Below are 22,638 nucleotides of genomic sequence, written 5' to 3' on the forward strand. Positions count from 1 at the left end.
AAAGTCATGTCTCAAAATAAATTATATATATATATTGGTATGTATACATGCACACCTACACATGCATGTCCACATACCAGTGACAGACCCAGCAGGCATAATTCTCTCTCCTTTACCAAAGGCATTATTTTAATGATGTTGTCATTTGCTTTTCATGTTTGAGTTTCACCAAACTTCCATATGTCACGTGAGGTATAAAACAGAGAAGCTGGCAGCTCTGACGTACCATTGCTAATGTTCTCTTCGGGCTCATAACTTGGTGTCAATGGTGTCCAGGGGGTAGCATGTATAGCCTTACTCCATTCACTCCAGGTGCCAACCTCGCTGTCCTTAGCAGCAACTTGTATAATGTGCTCTTTCCCTATATATGCATCAGTGATTGTATGAAATGGAACATCTGTCACCTCGACCTAGGAGCAGAAAGAAATAGGTCATCAGCTAATGTTCAAATGAGTATATTTCAATGTTTTTCAACCAATTAAAAAATAAGTTGGCCCTTTTAAATGCCATTCCTCTGCAGTGATCCAAAAGTCATAGGCACACAGCAAAATGTTTCTGACCACAATTATTTCATCGCTTATTCTCCTCAACCTTAGTGATGCCCAACACATGCGGTTTTGCTTTTTCAATCGGCTTTCTCAATAAATGTAAAATATAAAGGCAACTAACCATTTAAAGGAGCTCAACAATACTTGTACAACACTTCAAACATTGCCTAAATCATTAAAAGACTTATAATAAAATAAATAAATTACACGGTGGCACAGCGGTTAACACTGCTGCCTTACAGCGCATGTACCCGGGTTCCATTCTCGGCTTGGGTCACGTGTGGAGTTTGCATGTTCTCCCCGTGTCTGCGTGGGCTTTTTCCGAGTACTCCGGTTTCCTCCCATAGTCCAAAAATGTACGGGTTGGGTTGATTGGCCGTGCTAAATTGTTCCCCAGTGTTAGGGGGATTAGTAGGGTAAATGTGTGGGGTTACGGGGATAGGGCCTGGGTAGAATTGTAGTCGGTGCAGGCTTGATGGGCCAAATGGCTGCCTCCTGCACTGTCAGGATTCTGTGATTCAATGATTCTAACCTAGCAGATTGAAATGAAAGTCAAGCTGACCTTGAACAGAGGGGGAAAAGAAAAACAGAAATTGAAAGGTAGGGTAAAGAAAGCTGACCTTGTTCTGAATACGTGGTTAAACCCTAACTGACGTAACACAACCAATCTCATAGCCATATTCAAAATGCTTAAATAACCATCATAATCAATATTAACAGCGGAAATCTGGCCCAACTCCAACTTTCTCTTCAGCTCAGATATCTTAGAAGATGTACAATTCGGAAGGAAATCAGTATTCCTAAGCCAGCAAAGCTTAATTCTAGCCAAGCTCAGCCGAACTGGAGAAATTCAGATAAGCTTGGATTTCCAGTCCAGATTTAGACTCATCCTTCGTGGAAAGAATCAATCCATAAAATATGTGGAAATGGAAGTACAGGAACCACAGAGGACGTTAGTTGGCATCTGAACAAAAATAAAATGTACATGAACATTTCTAGTATGACCTTTCAATTGACCACTTTTATTGAAAGGTCACATTTAATCTCTGGATCTGGATGGCTATTAGTTGACCGGAACAGCTAAGTGACTTGAAAAGGTGCGAAGAATTTACCACGTATTTTGGTCATGCGTGTGGCAGACAAGTAGGCTTGGCAGTTTTTTAGCCTTGTATGACATTGGTAATCCAAATGAAGGCAGTCCTGTACCTTAGATGTTTCATTGGTGCTTGTCCAAAAATCAACCGGTTTCATCGAATCGTGAGGTAGGAAGGTAGATTTTAATTCTCACCATCCAGTAGAAACAGAGTGCTGGCAAACTTAAATTTGAGGTGGTTGACATAAATACCCCGTTGTCATTCTGCCAGAATTTACTTTGAATGCCAGTTGAACCACCAGGGTGGATTTGGCTGTTGAATCAACCAGCAAATGAACAGGAGATGGATATTCAGCCCCTCTGGGCTTTTTCAGCATTTAGTTAGATCATGGATAAGCCTTAGCTCAACTTCATTCACCTTTGATCCATACACCTTGATGCCCTTATCTTACAAAAATCTATCGATCTTGAAAATTTCAACTGTCCCGGCATCAGCAACCTTTTGTGGGAATGTGTTGCAGACTTGCATTAGTTTTTGGGTGAAAAAGGGCTTCCTGCTACTAAATGAACAGGCCCTAATTTTAAGATTATGCCGAATTGTTCCAGATTCCACCAGAAGGAAAAGGTTTCTCTCTATACACTCTATAAGGTCCCAGATCATTTTAAACACCTTGATAAGATTATCCCTCATCCATGGGCGGCACGGTAGCACAGTGGTTAGCACTGCTGCTTCACAGCTCCAGGAACCTGGGTTCGATTCCTGGCTTGGGTCACTGTCTGTGTGGAGTTTGCACATTCTCCTCGTGTCTGTGTGGGTTTCCTCTGGGTGCTCCGGTTTCCTCCCACAGTCCAAAGATGTGCGGGTTAGGTTGATTGGCCATGCTAAAAATTGCCCCTTAGAGTCCTTAGATGCGTAGGTTAGAAGGATTAGTGGGTAAATATGTAGGGATATGGGGGTAGGGCCTGGGTGGGATTGTGGTCGGTGCAGACTCGATGGGCCGAATGGCCTCCTTCTGCACTGTAGGGTTTCTATGATTCTATGATCTAAACTCCAGGGAGTAAAAGCCAAGTTTCTACCAAATGCCCTATTCATATTACCCTTTGTGTCCAATATCATTCTGGTGAATTTGCGCTGTGTAACGTCCAAGTTCAATATATCTTTGATGAAATCCAGTACTAAAACTCAATGCAGTACACCTGATGAGGTTGTTGAAGACTCTGTACTAATGAAGCATTCTTCTTCACTTCTGAATTCCATCATTCTTGTGAGAAAGGCCAACATTCACGAGCCTGGTTTTCTTGCCTGTGCTGTTGCTCCACTGTCACTATTGTTGGGGTGCTGCACCAGTATCACAAATTACATTAGAAAGCCAGACTTGACCCAACAATTTTTCTATTTTGGCAGAAATGTGAGGAAAGGATACTTTATTATTTTTTAAATAGAATCCTTACAGTGCAGAAGGAGCCTGCACCGACAACAATCCCACCCAGGCCCTATTTTACCCGACTAACCCCCCCCCCCCGACACTCGGGGACAATTTAGTATGGCCAATTCACCTAACCCGCACATCTTTGGAGTATGGGAGGAAACCGGAGCACCTGGAGGGAAACCCACGCAGACATGGGAAGAACTTGCAAACTCCACACAGACACTCACCTGAGGCCGGAATTGAACCCGCGTCCCTGGAACTGCGAGGCAGCAGGGCTAACCACTCTGCCACCATGCCACCCCAACTCCCTACAAGAATAATTTTGCTGATAGATTAATAATTTTTTATAGTAAAGCAAACTTTATTTAATAATGTAGTTAACTATAACTCTAACAAATGAAAGAACTTAACTATTACCCATTGGACAATATTTAAACATGAAAAGAAACAACTCTAATTTCTAACTTATCATTGTTTCATTTCCAAATAAGCAACATCCTTCTTACAGACTCAGAAAATACTTAAATATAGTTGGCAATCATAAAAATATTTGCTATAGTGAGTGTAAACAGCCTTGAAACTTTCAGAGGGATTTTGTGGAGCGAACACCTTGCAAACGTAAACCTTAGCCAGGACTGAAATCTGTTTTTTCCTCTGCTACATACCCTAGCACCTCCCATTAACCACATTATCACATGACCCTACATACCTAAACCCACTTCCATTCCTTTAATCAAACACCCGAGTGGGCCTTTTCTTTTTCTTTTTGTAAACAAAAGTCAATTAGCTCTTTCTTAAGTAAACACTACATGGCTAACATGAGTAATTATCCTGCTTTCCCAGCATCTGAGCTGTATTCCTCCAGATACATTGACTACCTGTAGAAAAAAAACTGAACTTTAAAACAATCACTTCAAACATAAAATATATCAAGAGCAAACAATCATTACACCATTTCCCTCCCACCTTGGACCTACTTGCCTGCTGGCTTGGAATGTACAACTGATGGCAAATTACTGAAGCAAAGCCAATACTAGGCCTCCTAAATGATAGTTAAAATGTAGCGTCAAACTTCTACCCACTTTTATCATAACTACACAGCAATAACATTGGTACATATAAAACATTTACCCATTTTCTCTCGCAGAAGCTGACAGACCTGTGATACATTTCAGGTTTTTTCAAGATTAATGTGGGAAAGGAGGGGAGGGGGGTTTGATTTATTTACATGGCACTGCTTCTCGGTGCACTAGCAAACTTCCTTGATTCCCTGTGGTAGCCAATGCTGCATAACGCATCCTTATGATCTGGCAGGTGGTGATTGCCCCAGGCTAACCAAATCCCAAAGGGAAAATTGGCAACTATTTTGCCAAAATCAGGAGTGACAAATAATAAATTAAAGAAAAAGAAAAGCAAACTTAGACACACAAGATTACATTTATGCAGTTCAAATTAGACTTTCAGAACATTTCCCCAAAATATTTCTACTTGGTTGGACTCTGAAATAAACGGCCCTTTAGGCAACAATCCCTATAGATACTTAATTTATAAAACTTCCAGTAATATTACCACAAGCACCCACTGTTATTATAGGACTAATATGTCACAGGACTTTTCTCTCTGCTTCCACTGTGGAGAACTCCACAAGTTTTGTAAATCCTGTTTTCTAAAGACAACAGACCTTCTTCCGGGCTGATTGCAAACAGCTCACTGTATGTTGTCAAAGATGTTTCAGATAGAGGACACTCCAGGATCTTACATGGCCACTCCCCTTAATACAGCGCCAACTTTTCGTTAAATACATTTTTTTCTCTTCCATCTATAAAACCATTGGTCAGAATTTTCTGGACGTTCTTGCTGGTGGGATCTTCCAGAACCACCAATGGCGATCTTCCGCCATGGGTTCCCATTCCTGGTGGTGGTGGGTCAATATATTGGGAAATCCCATGGACAATGGCAGGACCAGAAGATCCCACTGCCAGCCAATGGTGGGCCATGATGATGTACCACTGAATAATAGATGCAGGGTACCAGTAATAAGTTCCCACCTGTAGAGTTGTCTGCCATTCTGCCTGTAAGGGGGTGTTTAAGACGAGGTCTACAGTGCAGACAAACTCGCCCTCCCGTGCTGTAGTCAGCGAGATTCATGTCAGCTTGGCTTAGCGACTTCCCGTGCTAAACGTCGACGAGGTTCAAAAATTTTTCAGTTATTGGATGTGTTCGGTTTTCAGATTTACAGATAAAGGACCTGTATAAACTCAACCTGTATATCCAAACAGCTTAATTTTATAGTAAACTGGAGTTCTGGCATAAACTATGTTTGTGGTATAATTTAGTTTATACTTTTAAAAATACAATAAGTTTGAAGTTTATTTATTAGTCTCACAAGTAGGCTTACATTAACAATGCAATGAAGTTACTGTGAAAATCCCCTAGTCGCCACACTCCGGCGCCTGTTCGGGTACACTGAGGGAGAATTCAGCATGGCCAACGCACCTAACCAGCACATCTTTCGGACTGTGGGAAGAAACCGGAGCATCTGTAGGAAACCCACACAGGCACGGGGAGAATGTGCAAACTCCACACAGACAGTGACCCAAGCTGGGAATCGAACCCAGGTCCCTGGCGCTGTGAGGCAGTAGTGCTAACCACTGTGCCACTGTGGAAAGTTTGATCAGAATTGGAATCACATGGTCCTGCCCTTTTGGAGTACTCATATGTTTAAAATACTGTACACCTTTACTTTGGCAAAAGAGCAAATTCAATTAAGTATATATATTTTTTCAAAATCAATGCCCCTGACTGCATTAAGTTGGCTCACCCAATAGTTTAATCAATAAATGTACTTACTCTCAGATTTATTTCTCTCAGAACCAAATCATTACTTGTGAATAAATGGACCTGCTAATGGTTTAGTAAATGCATTAAACAATACAAACCAATAAGGTTCTATATGCAGTCTCTGGTTTCTGCTGAACAAGTTGATCTCAACTGCAGCAGAGACTGGTGGATTGCAGCTCCCTGGATTTGGAGTATCGGAAGAAGAGAAATGAGTCATAGAGTCAGATTTTCATTCTGGGGTGAGAATCAGGAGATACAAATTTTCTCATCATAGAATCCCAGAATCCCAACAATGCAGGAGGAGGCCATTTGGCCCATCAAGCGTGCACCAACAACAATCCCATCCAGGCCCTATCCTTGTAATCCCAGGTATTTGCCCCTGCTAATTCTCCTGACATTAAGAGGCCATTTATCATGGCCAATCAATCAAACCTGAACATCTTTTGGACTGTGGGAGGAAATCGGAGCACCCGGAGGAAAACCAAACAGACACAGGGAGAATGTGCAGACTCCACACAGACAGTCATCCAAGGCCAGAATTGAACCTGGGTCCCTGGCACTGTGAGGCAGCAGTGCTACCCACATGATTTTTAACAATGCAGGTTAACACTTTATTCGCAAGACCGCAAGAAACTACAAAAGTGAATGTAGCCCAATCCATCACGCAAACCAGCCTCCCATCCAGTGACTCTGTCTACACTCCCCACTGCCTCAGCAAAGCAGCCGGCATACTTAAGGACCACACGCACCCCGGACATTCTCTCTTCCACCTTATTCCATCAGGAAAAGATACAAAAGTCTGAGGTCACGTACCAACCGACTCAAGAACAGCTTCTTCCCTGCTGCCGTCAGACTTTTGAATGGACCTACCTTGCATTAAGTTGATCTTTCTCTGCACCCTAGCTGTGACTGTAACACAATATTCTGCGCTCTCTCATTTCCTTCTCTATGTAGGTACGCTTTGTCTGTATAGCATGCAAGAAACAATATTGTTCACTATGCTAATACATGTGACACTAATAAATCAAATCAATCAGGGGAGGCAATGGCCTAGTAGTATTATCGCTAGACTATTAATCCAGAAACTCAGCTAATGTTCTGGGGACCTGGGTTCGAATCCCACCACAGCAAATGGTGGAATTTGAATTCAAGCAAAGATATCTGGAATTAAGAATTTAATGATGACCATGAAACCATTGTTGATTGTCAGAAAAACCCATATGGTTCACTGATGTCCTTTAGGGAAGGAAATCTGCCATCCTTACCTGGTCTGGCCTATATGTGACTCCAGAGTCACAGCAACTTCTCTCAAAGAACAAAGAAAATTACAGCGCAGGAACAGGCCCTTCGTCCCTCCAAGCCTGCACCAACCATGCTGCCCGACTTAACTAAAACCCCCTACCCTTCCGGGGACCATATCCCTCTATTCCCATCCTATTCATGTATTTGTCAAGACTCCCCTTAAAAGTCATTATCGCATCTGTTTCCACTACCTCCCCTGGCAACGAGTTCCAGGCACCCACCACCCTCTATGTAAAAAATCTGCCTCGTACATCTCCTTGCCCCTCGCACCTTAAACCTGTGTCCCCTAGTAATTGACTCTTCTACCCTGGGGAAAAGCTTCTGACTATCCACTCTGTCCATGCCTCTCATAATCTTGTAGACTTCTATCAGGTCGTCCCTCAACCTCCGTCGTTCCAGTGAGAACAAACCAAGTTTCTCCAACCTCTCCTCATAGCTAATGCCCTCCATACCAGGTAACATCCTGGTAAATCTTTTCTGTACCCTCTGCAAAGCCTCCACATCCTTCTGGGAGTGGTAGCGACCAGAATTGAACACCATATTCCAAGTGCGGCCTAACTAAGGTTCTGTAAAGCTGCAGCATAACTTGCCAATTTTTAAACTCAGTGCCCCGGCCGATGAAAGCAAACATGCCGTATGCCTTCTTGACTACCTTCTCCACCTGCATTGCCACTTTCAGTGACCTGTGTACTTGTACACCCAGATCCCTTTGCCTATCAATACTCTTAAGGGTTCTGCCATTTACTGTATATTTCCTATCTGTATTAGACCTTTCAAAATGCATTACCTCACATTTGTACTCAACTGCCCTCAGGCAACTAGGGATGGGCAATAAATGCTGGTCAGCCAGCGACGCCCATGTCCCATGAAGAAAAAAAAATTAAATCATATCCAGTACATAGTCTTTTCTAATGCATCTGAAGATGTTTACACCTTTAAAATGTTGTTCTTTGAAAGCTTGCCAGTTGGAGTAATTAACAACCTGACAACCACGTTACCTAATGGCCACTCAGCTTTTCCAATTATATCACTGTCATCACTCACTTTAGTAAACACAGATATAACTCAGGCGATAGCATTTCATGAGTTCATGCCTCCACTCTGTTGATGTGATTTAAGAAGGCTTCTGAAATGCAGCCACCTGAATGAAAATTGCAGAAGCTCTGCAATGTCCACTTCCAGAATGGTGCTTGCAACTTCTAAACAGCAGGACATGTGCTCTGCTGAAAATAGCTGGAGATGGAGGCGGGACTTGTACTTCTGCCACTCTTTTGTAATTCCTGACTCCGTGCAGCCCAAAAACGGGACCACAAAATGGGGCCCATAGAGTTATTACAGGATAGAAAGAGGCTATTTGGCTCATTGAGTCCATGCTTGCTATTTGTAAAACAATCTAATCAGTCCTATTCCCCTCCTCTATTGCTCGTCTAATTTCCTTTTGAAAAAAATCGAGCATGTCCACATCCGCCACCTTTGAAGGCAGCGAGTTCCGAGTCATTGTCACTTGCTGCATAAAATTGTTCTTGTTGACATTCCCCTTGCACACCTTGCCCAAAATGATTTTGTTTTTAATCACTTTCAAATGATGCCTTGCGTGGAAGTAAGATGAGCACCTGATCAGAGTCGACAATGATACACACGATGAATGAATAGTATTGCAAACTTTTCCTGATTTTTTTTCATTCCTGGTGATGTGGACATGGAATTATTGTGCATTTGTTAGTTGCCCTGAGAAAGTGGGTCTTCATCTTGAAATGCTGCAATCCATGTCACAAATGTACCCCCAAAGTGCAGTTAGATAGCGGGTTCCAGAACATTGTCCCCCAAAAAATGACAAAAGCAAAATACTATGGATGCTGGAATCTGAAACAGAAACAGAAAATACTGGAAAATCTCAGCAAGTCTGACCGCATCTGTGGGGAAAGAATAGAGCCAACGTTTCGAGTCTAGATGACCCTTCATCAGAGCTCAAGATGAAGTGACAATGTCCAAGTTTAGATGGTGTGTATTCCCAGCCACCTGCTTCCCTTTTCTACCTAGGTGATGGAGTTAGTGGGTTTTCAAAATGCTGTTTTACAACCCTTAGCATGTTCCTCCAGTGCATTTTGCAGATAACAGACATTGTAGCAGTGAATGTTTAGGCTAAAGGATAAAGGGCCAATCAATTGGATTGCAGTGTCTTGGATGGCATCAAGTTATCATAGCTCTATCCAGGCAAGTGGAAAGTATTGCATTCCACTCATAACATCTGCTTGTGTAGATGCTTTGAAGAGTCGCAGAATGCCCAGCTTCTGATCTAGTAGCCACAATATTTACATAGGTTCAATTGAGTGCTTGGTGAATGGTAACCTCTGGGATGTTGATAGTGGAGGACTCGATGGTAATCCAGAATATCAAAAGGTGGTGGTTAGACTTTTTTCTTCTTGGAGATGGTCACTGACGTGTGTGTAACGTGCATGTTACTTGCCACTTGTTAGCCTAGGCTGCATGTTATCCATGTCTTCATTCATATGGGCACAGACTACTTCAGTTCCTGAGGAATTGTAGATTAGGTTGTACACTACAATCACTAGCTGATGCAGCTGAAGAAAGCGGGGCCCCAGGATGTTGATCTGAGAAATACCTCCACTGCAGAAGTTCATCAGAAGCACTCCAGAATCTCAGAATCTTTTTCATTCACCGTAGTCTCAATATCCATGTTGTTCTTGACTTACTATGGCATACACTTGTGTTTGGATATAAAGTCCTGGCATTTCCTTGAAACCACCACTGTTCCACAACTGTATTTTTGCACCTACAGCAAAAATACAGTTGTGGAACAGTGGTGGTTTCAAGGAAATGCCAGGACTTTATATCCAAACACAAGTGTATGCCATAGTAAGTCAAGAACAACATGGATATTGAGACTACGGTGAATGAAAAAGATTCTGAGATTCTGGAGTGCGATATCTTTTTCTTTGTATCCAGGAACATTGAGGTAGTTTTGATGGATCTTTTTTGACAAACGCACAGAGTTGAAAGCTGCAAACAAAATGTGTGTAATCCAAGGGCTAATGTATTCCAATAGTTCAAAGGAAGTGTACGACATGCTCGATTGACATTATGATTAATGGAGAGGGATCACGCGAGCTGGGTAAACGGATGCAACTTTTTTCACCCTCTCCTCAATCTGTTTGTCCAGGGTGAATAAAAGTTCACTGCAGTCAGGGGTCATGCTTGCAATGCAATATTCCTGCTGTTCCCAGATTTAAAATCGCCACCCCTCCCCGCCGCCCCCCCCCCCCCCCCCCCATCGCACCCCTGGGGGAACCATGGTATGAGAGTCACCCATGGTCCTTCTTAGCTAAAATAAACAGGTGTAAACTAAGTTTTAAAGGTTGGAAAAAAAATTAGGCCACTTGAACACAGCAGTATGAATTAAAGACAGGGAAGAAGGAAGATTAGTCCTAAAATAAGCAGGGTATTTGGTCCTATTAAATTCATATCAATTAATCATTTTACTTGAACTTCTAATAAGCCTTGGGACAGCACCAAATGTTAAACTGACACTGAAGGCAGAATTTTATGTTCCCCCAGGCAGGTTCTGGGGTGGGGGTGGGGAATGTAAAATTGCATGGACAGGATTCCCCCGGGATCCCACCCGACCCAACTTGGACACACTTTCTCGGTGGGGCAGACAGCCCTCGGATTGTAATCCAATCCGTTCCCCTACTAAGGCTTTTAATTGGCCACTTTATGGCCACGAAGGGCCTTTTCCCACCCAGCCTCAATTTTTAGGCTGGTGGATGCAGCTCAGAATAGGGTGGGGAACAGAAAAGGAAACCATTCTCCATCTTGGGTGGGAAGTTGGGAGGCAGGTGCCTCAATCTGAAGGCATCTTCAGATTCGGGGTGACCGTCCCCTCCTGGGACCTGGAAGCCTCTGCTCCACGGCCTTTCCCCCTGATGCTGCTATTGCCCCCTTCCCAATTCCCAGGGCATCTCCTACCCTCATGCCACCGAGGCTTATCTTATGAATGGCCCCGGGATATAAACCAGGCAGAGTGCTGCAGTACCTCTTCTGGCCACTGCAGCGCTTTGCCTGGATGAGTTGGAGAGTTTCCCACCAATTAAATTGATCAAGAGCTGTCCACGGTGGGACTTCCTTCCAAGGGCAGTGGGCTTCTGAGAGTAGGCTGGCGCTCGCCATCTTTCCACTGTCCAAAGATGGCGAGCGCCGACCTGTCGTCCTGAAAATTCAGCCCTAAATGTTGCTGGAACAGATTAAGTTACTAATGAACATTTCTTGAGAATTCAATCTTGTGCTGCCAACATTTTCTCCACGAAATGCCAGTCATTTGTATTTTATTGTACAAATAAACCCATTCTAGTTGTTGGTGGGAACAGAAATCTGGCACCACGTTGTCCTGATACACATTCATACAAGTTTGAGCTGCTGAGAGAACTTTTCCCCCAAACTTTCTCCCATTCTCATGCTCAAAATTACTTGGGTGCGATGTCATTGGGATGTGGCACGCACTGAGCCATAATATAGTAAGAGTTATCAGCCTCTGGTGGCTGGCGAGAAAAAAAAGCATTGTGACTGTTCGAAAGGGAGTTGGGGTGGGGTGGCTGAATAGTCAAAATAGCAGGGGACACATGAACAATATACCTATTGGCTCACTGTTCCTTAGGAGGGAAAAGAATGAAAATGCTGTACATTATTTCATTTTTATAATGAAATTGTGGGAAAGCGCCAATGTTTACAGAAATTAGAGTGGCACGGTGGCACAGTGGTTAGCACTACTGCCTCACAGCACCAGGGTCATGGACTTGATGCCCGGCTTGCACAGAGTCTGCATTTTCCCCCTGCCTCTGCGTGGGTTTCCTTCGGGTGCTCTGGTTTCTTTCCACTGTCCAAAGACGTGCTGGTTAGATGCATTGGTCATGTTAAATTCTCCCTCAGTGTACCTGAACAGGCACCAGCTTGTGGCAACTAGGGGATTTTCACAGTAACTTCATTGCAGTGTTAACGTAAGCCTACCGGTGACACTAATAAATAAACTTAAGGCTGTTTTCTTTCTGTCAGATTTCTGAACTGCATTATTGTGCCTGGATAAGAGTTGGTCAACAGCTTCTTAAAAGAAAAACAATCCATTATAAAGGCAGCTTTTATCTTGAAATTGCAACTTACTTGTGGGTACATCTGAAACACAAGCATGTTTTTTAATTTAACTGTGCATATATAATCCTAGGTGCCTCTATTAAATTGCTTGCGATTTGCAGAAACAACAGAGTATTTTGCAACAAAGTTTTGTCACTTCTGAAACCTTTTGGACAATAGTTTGGTTTGTGAACTTGATATTCCAGTAAGTTTGTTTTTGACTGGAAATACTTCGACTTGTTTTACTTGGTGCATAGGCTATATTGTCAGCTACCTACAGTCCAAAGATGTGCGGGTTAGGTTGATTGGCCATGCTAAATTGACACTAGTGTCAATGGGTATAGCAGCGTAAATGCGTGGAGTTATGTGAGAAGGGCCTGGCTGGGATTATGGTCAGTACAGACTTGATGGGCAGAATTGCCTCCTTCTGCACTGTAGGGATTCTACCCGAAGTGATTTCAAATTACCTACACTATTCAGAGCCTGTAGCTCAAACCCATCACCAGAATAAGGTTTACAAATAAATAAGGTCAATAAAACTGTTTTGTTGTGCTAATTAAATGAGGCGGTTACTTGTTTAATCTTATTTTTTCTAGATGGTGTTGGGTAAATGCCATGTGCCTCCAGTGGCGTTGGGATGTTTTTTTTCTGAGGGGGAGGGGTGGTGTTGTTTGAATCTGAGCATTCCAGAACAAATAAAATTACTTCAAAAGGTCTATTTTCCAAATAGAAACTTTACAATACAGTTCAAAAAGAAACGTAATTGCTTCCACCAATCCTACAATTCAAATGAGGCAAACACAAAGAGAAAATGGTTTTGTCATGATAAACCAGGACAAAGTTATTATGTCACTTGCCCATCATTAACTTTGTTGCCGTTCACTGTTGTACTTTGGCTGGTGATTTTCCACCCCTCACCCGCGGAGGCTTTCCCGGCGGTAGAGGTGGGTTGCCATTGACTGATGGGTCCCCTGTGGCATGGCCACCGAGCAACTCAAATGGCCATTGCCGTGGCAGCGGGAGGGACTGGAAGATGCCGTTGGAAAACCCATTGCAGGAGGGTTGGAAAATCCTGTTCCTGATTAAATTTTACAAGTGCAAGTCCTCATAACTTTTTCTTTGCTGGCTGAAATGTGGTACTAGCTCTGTGAGAACATTCACTGTTACTGTTATAATTTTAACAAGCTTTCTTTCTCCCCTTTCTTTTCCTGATTTAGGCTGAGGGGTATAAAATTATCAAATGTTACAGTACAGACGGATACCATGTGGCATTCACAGCTGTGCTGGTTCTCTGAAAGAGCGATCCAGTTTGGTCCACACCCCTGCTCTTTCCCATTTTGTTTCCAATGCAAGTGTTACTCCAGTTGAATTCTGAAAAATACTAAAGCTTGTTCCATCACTCTTTCAGCCTGCGCATTTCAGAACATGACAGCTTGTCTCCCCGTTTATTTTTGCTAAAACATTTAAATCTGTGTCCTTTGGTTAACCACCTGGATGCAGTTTCTACTAGCTTGTTCTATCAAAATTCCTCAATATTTGAGTACCCCTATAATGTTTCCCCTTAATCTCCTTCACTCTTAAGGAGAGCAATCCAGCTTTTTTAATTTCTCCACATAAGTGCAGGATCTCATCCCTGGTCCCATTCTAGTAAATCTTCTGTGCACTCTCTTCAAGACCTTGACATTCCTATTAAAATATAATCCATGGATATGATCCTTGTCATGTCATGTGTGATTTCTAACAGTGAAAATGACAGCAAATGATTTAAACAGACTCCCATCATCATCATCCAATATCCACATGCCCAGTTTGCAGCAGATGTTACAGGATAATGATCAGAAAGAGACTAACGTTTTCTCCCTCCTAGTTTAAGAGAAGCCACTTTCAGCACTCTGACTGCTCCAAGCTGATCAGCTAACTCACGTACAATCAATAACCCAGCAGAGAGACTTCATCGAGGAGCATTCTGGGAGAAAGCATTGCAGTTACTTTGACTGCAGAGTGGGTAGAGGAAGAACTCCTCCAGAGACAAACAGGAGAAGAATGTCCATCAGAGGCGGCAGGGAGACTTCACTGAGGAGCATTCTGAGGAAAATCTGTTATTTTATATAACATAAACAAAAGGAACTCTTCCCGTTCCGTCCATTTCTGGAATGCTGGGTATCACATGGGGAGTGTATTAGGAGCACGAGGAACGAGTCCATCAACAAGAGAAAAACAAAGGAATCATGTCATACAGCCATAGAATCAGGCCTTTCGGCCCACCATGTCTATGCCAACCATCAAATACTGCTCTATACTAATCCTATTTACCAGCACTTGGTCCATGGCCTACGATGCCATGGCGATTTAAGTGCGCATCCAGATGCGTCTTAAATGTTGCGAGAGTACCTGTCTCCACCACCTATTCAGGCCGCGCCTTCCATATTTTCACCACCCTCTGGATGAAAAACTTTTCCTCAAATCCCCTCTAAACCACTAACTCCTTACTTTAAACTTGTGCCATCTGGTCTTAGAAACCTCTGCCATGGGGAAAAGATTCTTACAATCTGCTCTATTTATGCCTCTTGTAATTTTGTATATTTCTATCAAATTCCCCCTCAGCCTTTTCTGCTCCAGGGAAAACAAGCCCAGCCTATCCAATCTCTCCTCATAGCTAAAACTTTCCATCCCAGGCAACACCCAGATGAATCTCCTCTACACCCTCTCCAGTGTGGTCACATCCTTTTGATAGTGTGGCGACCAGAACTGCATATAATACTCAATGTTTTATAAGTTTGTACCAAGACCTCCCTGCTCCTTTATTTTATGTCCCAACTACTGAAGGCAAGGATCCCATCTGTCTTCTTCACCACCCTATCTAACTGTGCTGCCACCTTCAGGAACCTATGGAATTGTACACAAGTTCCCTTTGTTCCTCAATACTCCCTAAGGAGTCTTTCACCGTTCATTGTGTATATCCTACCCTAATTAGACTTCTCAATGCATCACCTCACACTTATCCGAAATAAATTCCATCTGCCTCTGCTCTTCCCAATTTACCAGCTGATCAACATCAGTCTGTAGCCTAAGACTCCTCCTCACTAACAACACCACCATTTCTCGTGTAATCTGCAAACTTACTGATTATACCTTCTGCATTCACATCCAAGTCGTTAATGTATATAACAAACAAGGGTCCTAAATCACAAGCTTCCACTCACAAAAACAACCCTCCACCATCACCCATTGCCTCTGACTAACAAGCCAATTTTGGATCTAATTTGCCAACTTGCCTTGGATCCCATGAGCTCTAACCCTTTGGATCAGCCTGTCATGTGGGACCTGGTCAAAGCCTTTTTGAACTCTATGTAAATCACATCAACTGTGCTACCCTCATTAATATATTTAGTTACCTTGTCAAATAATTCAATTCAGTTAGTTAGACCGGATCTCCCACCTTGTCATTAGGAGTGCAATATCACAAGGCATACCTGACATCAAATGTAACCAATTACAGAAAGATAGCTTGAATGTTTGGACATGTAATACATGCAGGCATTTAATTTTCAGAAAACAATGGAATAAGTTACTGAGCTGATGGTAACTGGCATCACAGAATCCATTCATGATGAGATATGTTTGTGCCTTATGCACTTTCTCAAATCCCACTTCTGCAACATCTCATAATCTGGTATGATGTAAAAGCTGCACCTCGTTGGTATTCCCAATCCCAACCTGTTCCCTCACTTCAACCCTTCCGCTCGTGCATTGGGATTTTCAGGCACCATGGAACTGCCACATGGCCAGCCAATGGAGCCTGAGGAAGATGGATCAGAGCAGGGTCTGGGTTTTCTGCTCCCAGGCAGGCGGGTTTAAAGGTAAAGGTGGAGCATCAAATTGAAGGAATGGGATTCACTCTGGGTTCCCGGTGGCCTCAATCCCACAGCAGTTTTATACTGAGGCGGGCAAGGGCTCAGATCTCGGTCCTCAGTTTGCCCTTCCCCCAATTCCTTTTCCTGCCCAACCTCAATTTTAAGGCTGGCTGGAGAATTTACCTGGCACAGGGGAAGCCTAAAAATGAATGGGCACAGGCCTTGGGCAGGAGGGGGGGTGACATCACCATACTAAGCCCTATTCTGAATTTGCCCCCCCCCCCCCCCCCCCCCCCCCACTCTCCCCATTAAGGTTCGGTGGCCACTAGATGCCCTCTCCCCCCTCAACATCGCAATCGCCCACTTTCCACACCCTCTGCCAATCAGATTGGCCAGCTGCTCTCTTAAGGAGGGACTTTCTGCCGAGTGACGGGCAGAATCCCACCTGAGCTAAATTGATGGTCATTCCAGTGGGAAATGGCTGTAGGACATTCAGAGTCGGTGGGGATGTGTTCTTTGCCCACTCTTTGGATGGAATGAAGGGAAACCCAGCTCTCTAAAATATTCAGGCCAAGATCTCTGAGGAAGAAGTATTGCCACTTGATCTGACACAAACAGACACCACCTCAGATACTAGCACTCCACCTATCTTCCATGGTAGTATAGCAGTGGAATCTGATGATGATGAGTCAATGGGCACAAGTGGCTTGCAACCAGGTGAACGGAAATGGTAGGACGTTTGTCTGGAGATCATGGCCTTATTCTACTGCAAGGTATTCTGATGAAGGAAGTGGCACCATGACGAGCACTGCTGCTTCACAATGCCAGGGGCCTGGGTTCAATTCCAGCCTCGGGTGACTGTCTGTGTGGAGTTTGCACATTCTCCTTGGGTCTGCGTGGGTTTCCTTCAGGTGCTCAGGTTTCCTCCCACAGTCCAAAGATGTTTAGATTAGGTGGATTAGCCATGGTAAATGCATGAAGTTATGGGGATAGGGCCGGACCCAGGGCGGACTTGGGTATGATGCTCTTTCAGGCAGTTGGTGCAGACACGATGGGCTGATTGGCCTCCTTATGCACTGTAGGGATTCTACAGTTCGATTCTATGAAGACTTCTATGGGGTGGCATATGGGAAAAGACTGATGGGTATGCACACCAAAATGCCTGATCTATTGACAAGTATGCCAGAAGGCTGGCTGTCACTATCAAGGACCATGAAGGAATCCAAATTGTCCTGCAAGGCCATCTGTAGTCACCCCCAATGAAAATCAGCAACTTCCATCAACCCTGCTGCAGCACTGTGTAGGAACACTAGACCAGACAAAGGCACCCAGAAGATAGATGCTTAGAGAAAGCACAAGGGTGAATAGCTGAGTATTGTACATGTTATTGGAAGTGTGCTTGAATAATGTAGAGAGAAACAATTTCTGCTGGTTGAGGCATCGTCTGAACATTAGTGCCAGGTCTTTCAGGATTGAAATTAGGAAAAAGTTCCACAAGCAAAGAATGGTAAACATTTGGAACTTCCTTCCGCAAATGACAACTGAGGCTCAACCAATTGTTGGTATTAAATCAGAGATTATTAGTTCTTTATTCACCAAATGTGTTAGGGAATCTGAGGGAAAAGGCAGACATATGGGAGTTATGCTGTAGATCAGTTATGGTGGATATGGTTCAGACTGGCTTACTCCATTCCTAGTATCCTCCATGGATATTGATCAGTTTGGCCTTGCGGAAGTAGTCAGGGGCAGACTCCCCACCATTTTTTTGTCTTGCTCAACTCCTTAACCAGTCAAAACCAGTGGGTTTTTTTCATTCGTGGGACATGGGCGTCGCTGGCTGGCCAGCATTTATTGCACATCCCTATTTGCCCTTTAGAAGGTGGTGGTGAGCTGCTTTCTTGAATCGCTGCAGTCCATGTTCTGTGGTTGACCCAAAATGCCGTTAGGGAAGGAATTCCAGGATTTTGACCCAGCGACTGCGAAGGAACAGTGATATATTTCCAAGTCAGGTTGGTGAGTGGTTTGGAGGGGAACTTGCAGGTGGTGGTGTTCCCAGTTATCTGCTGCCCTTGTCCTTTCCAGAGGGGTTACAGAGTAATATTCTGTAGTTACTAACTCCACTTTGTGTCTAAGCTGAGGGATGAAAGTCATCATCTAACTATTTACATTTATTCACTACTCACACTACTGACAGTTTTGTTAACCAACCATTGTGGATGAATTAAAGTTTTAATTAATTCCAGTTAAGCTGAAAATCTCAAATATTGGGCAGAATACTAAGCATGGTGTGCCGTTCCTGATGGCGGAACAGGAATTGAACACCACTCTCACTCTCTTGCTTGTTACTGGTTACCACACAATTATAATTAAAACTTAAAGTGCCAGCGGCGTGCATAGGAGTCACATGTAATCACACAGCAAGGGAGGTTTGTCAGTGGTGAAACCCGCCATCAGCTGACAATGCAGCAGCCCTGCACATAAAGGAGCTTCGTCGACCAAGGGGTAGCCTCTTCACCACGTGGCATGGTGGTTAGCACTGCTGCCTCACAGCACCAGGGACCCAGGTTCAATTCCCAGCCTGGGTCATTGTCTGTGTGGAGTTTGCACATTCTCCCTATGTCTGTGTGGGTTTACTGGTTTCCTCTCTCAGTTCGAAAGACATGCTGGTTAGGTGCATTGGCCATGCTAAATTCTTCCTCAGTGTACCTGAACAGGCGGCGGAGTGTGGCGACTAGAGGATTTTTACAGTAACTTCATTGTAGTGTTAATGTAAGCCTACTCGTGATACTAATAAAAATAGATAATAAACTAAACATTCCTGCCCAACTCCATTGCCATTTATTGAGAGCACAAAGGTGGCACGGGTGTTTTTCAAATTTAAATTGTAAATATTTCACATCACATTTGCTTAATTTTATTCATTTGCGCATTATCATTATTTGTTGAGACTAGCTTGGACAGTGAGAAAAATGTATTGGCACGTCTCCTAGTTGGCACGTGTTTATGGCTACGGGGGATTGAAAGATATTTCCTTATTGTGGAAGAAACTATGCTGTATCTTTGCATTTGCTCTCGATTGAATATTCATGTTTGTGTCCAGTGTTGTACTCGAAACTTTGTGGGAAATGGCTGAACTTACAGGATAAGCGGGCCCTCCCTGCTATGCAATATAGAACAGTAAGAAGTCTCACAACACCAGGTTAAAGTCCAACAGGTTTATTTGGTAGCACAAGCCACAAGCCTTTGGAGCACTGCCCCTTCATCAGGTGAGTTATCAGGGAGCATTGTGACTTCATCCCCTGATGAAGAGGCAGCGCTCATAGAATCATAGAAACCGTATAGCACATCGGGTCTGCACCGACCACAATCCCACCCAGGCCCTCCCCCCATATCCCTACATATTTACCCACTAATCCCTCTAACCTACACATCTCAGGACACTAAGGGCAATTTTAGCATGGCCAATCAACCTAACCCGCACATCTTTGGACTGTGGGAGGAAACCGGAGCTCCCGGAAGAATCCCATGAAGACACGAGGAGAATGTGCAAACTCCACACAGACAGTGACCCAAGCTGGGAATCGAACCCAGGTCCCTGGAGCTGTGAAGCAGCAGTTCTAACCACTGTGCTACCGTGCCGCCCGAAAGCTTGTGGCTTGTGCTACCAAATAAACCTGTTGGACTTTAACCTGGTGTTGTGAGACTGTGCTTACCCCAGTCCAACGCCGGTATCTCCACATCATGCAATATAGACTACAGTATGGAACAGTTAACTGCCCAGTTTTGTTCAAATTCAAATCAGGCAGACCAACTTGGCACCCAGGTTGATAGGGTTGTTAAGAAGGCGTACGGTGTGTTAGCTTTTATTGGTAGAGGGATTGAGTTTCGGAGCCAGGAGGTCATGCTGCAACTGTACAAAACTCTGGTGCGGCTGCATTTGGAGTATTGCGTACAGTTCTGGTCGCCATATTATAGGAAAGATGTGGAAGTGTTGGAAAGGGTGCAGAGGAGATTTACCAGGATGTTGCCTGGTATGGTGGGAAAATCGTATGAGGAAAGGCTGAGGGGCTTGAGGTTGTTTTCGTTAGAGAGAAGAAGGTTAAGAGGTGACTTAATAGAGGCATGCAAGATGATCAGAGGATTAGATAGGGTGGATAGTGAGAGCCTTTTTCCTCGGATGGTGTTGTCTAGCACGAGGGGACATAGCTTTAAATTGAGGGGTGAGAGATATAGGACAGATGTTAGAGATAGGTTCTTTACTCAGAGAGTAGTAAGGGCGTGGAATGCCCTGCCTGCAGCAGTGGTGGACTCATCAACGTTGAGAGCGTTCAAGTGGTTATTGGATTAACATATGGATGATATTGGAATAGTGTAGATTAGAGGGGCTTTAGATTGGTACCACTGGTCGGCGCAACATCGAGGGCCGAAGGCCTGTACTGCGCTGTTATGTTCTATGTTCTAACTCTGATTGGTCAAGGCGTTGTCGGGGGGAATGAATATTTGCATTCTCCATGCCAACACCTGCACCAATCAGAGTCCGCTTGCCAACCAGTCAGCATTCTCTTCTCGTGTAAAAAGGAATAGAGTGGCTAGAGTGAATGTTGGACCCTTGGAGGGGGGATTTAATAGTGGAAAACGAGGAAATGGCTGAGACTTTAAATAGGATTTTTGTGTCGGTCTTCACGGTGGAAGACATAAATAGTTTACCGAATATTAACGATCGAGTGTTGGTAGGAGGAGAGGTACTCAATACAATTATTGTTACTAGAGAGGCAGTGCTTGGTAGACTAACGGGACTGAAGGTGGACAAGTCCCCGGGCCCGGATGGAATGCATCCCAGGGTACTGAAAGAAATGTCAGAGGTATTAGCGGATGCGTTAGTGGTTATTTATCAAAATTCACTGGACTCTGGGGTAGTGCCAGCTGATTGGAAAACGGCTACTGTTACGCCGCTGTTTAAAAAAGGAAGTAGACAAAAGGCGGGTAACTACAGGCCGGTTCGCTTAACGTCTGTAGTTGGGAAAATGCTGGAATCCATCATTAAAGAAGAAATAGCAGGCCATCTGGATAAGAACGGTTCGATCAAGCAGACGCAGCATAGATTCATGAGAGGAAAGTCGTGTTTGACGAACTTACTGGATTTTTATGAAGATGTGACTAGTGCGGTTGACGGAGGGGAACCGGTGGATGAAGTGTTTTTGGATTTCCAAAAGGCATTCGATAAGGTGCCTCACAAAAGGTTGCTGCAGAAGATTGGGGCACACGGAGTTGGGGGTAGGGTGTTAGTGTGGATTGGGGATTGGCTATCAAACAGGAAGCAGAGAGTTGGAATAAATGGGTGCTTTTCTGGTTGACAGATGGTGACTAGTGGCGTGCCGCAGGGATCGGTACTGGGGCCTCAACTGTTTACTATTTACATAGATGATCTGGAGGAGGGGACTGAGTGTAGGGTAACAAAGTTTGCTGACGACACGAAGATAAGTGGGAAAGTGAATTGCGTGGAGGAAGCGGAAGGTCTGCAGAGAGATTTGAATAGGCTGAATGAGTGGGCGAGGATCTGGCAGATGGAGTATAACGTTGGCAAATGCGAGGTTATTCACTTTGGTAGAAATAATAGCAAATTGGATTATTATTTAAATGGAAAAAATTTACAACATGCCACTGTGCAAAGGGACCTGGGGAACCTTGTGCATGAGTCGCAAAAACTCAGTCTGCAAGTACAACAGGTGATCAAGAAGGCAAATGGGATGTTGGCATTTATCGCAAGGGGGATAGAATATAAAAGCAGAGAAGTCTTGCTGCATCTGTACAAGGCATTGGTGAGGCCGCAGCTGGAATACTGTGTGCAGTTTTGGTCCTCTTACTTGCGAAAGGATATATTGGCCTTGGAGGGAGTGCAGAGAAGGTTCACCAGGTTGATACCGGAGATGAGGGGTGTAGATTATGAAGAGAGATTGAGCAGATTAGGTTTGTACTCGTTGGAGTTTAGAAGGCTGAGGGGTGATCTTATAGAGGCATATAAGATAATGAAGGGGCTGGATAGGGTAGAAGTGGAGAGATTCTTTCCACTTAGAAAGGAAACTAGAACTAGAGGGCACAGCCTCAAAATAAAGGGGGGTCAGTTTAGGACAGAGTTGAGGAGGAACTTCTTCTCTCAGAGGGTGGTGAATCTCTGGAATTCTCTGCCCACTGAAGTGGTGGAGGCTACCTCGTTGAATATGTTTAAGTCACGGATAGATGGATTTCTGATCGATAAGGGAATTAAGGGTTATGGGGAGCAGGCGGGTAAGTGGAACTGATTCACTTCAGATCAGTCATGATCTTATTGAATGGCGTGGCAGGCTCGAGGGGCTAGATGGCCTACTCCTGCTCCTATTTCTTATGTTCTTATGTAGTATAAATTGTTGCTCCCCTTTGCTGTTGGTAAT

The 22,638-nt window shown here is 43.9% G+C and overlaps 1 protein-coding gene across 12 annotated transcripts in view; it reads right to left on the reverse strand.

The window, feature by feature from the left end:
* Positions 1-22,638, reverse strand: part of LOC144498811 (ciliary neurotrophic factor receptor subunit alpha-like) — a 314,103-nt gene that overhangs the window by 18,894 nt on the left and 272,571 nt on the right. For all 12 annotated transcript variants that reach the window (XR_013498760.1, XM_078220550.1, XM_078220522.1 and 9 more), the window contains one exon: positions 227-410. Coding sequence is in view for 11 of the 12 variants with exons in the window: in XM_078220550.1 (XP_078076676.1) it covers positions 227-410 (184 nt within the window). In the remaining variant the exon portion in view is untranslated. The remainder of the gene's footprint in view (positions 1-226; positions 411-22,638) is intronic.

This window comes from Mustelus asterias, chromosome 1 (genome assembly GCF_964213995.1).
Source record: "Mustelus asterias chromosome 1, sMusAst1.hap1.1, whole genome shotgun sequence".
Taxonomy (NCBI): Eukaryota; Metazoa; Chordata; class Chondrichthyes; order Carcharhiniformes; family Triakidae; genus Mustelus; species Mustelus asterias.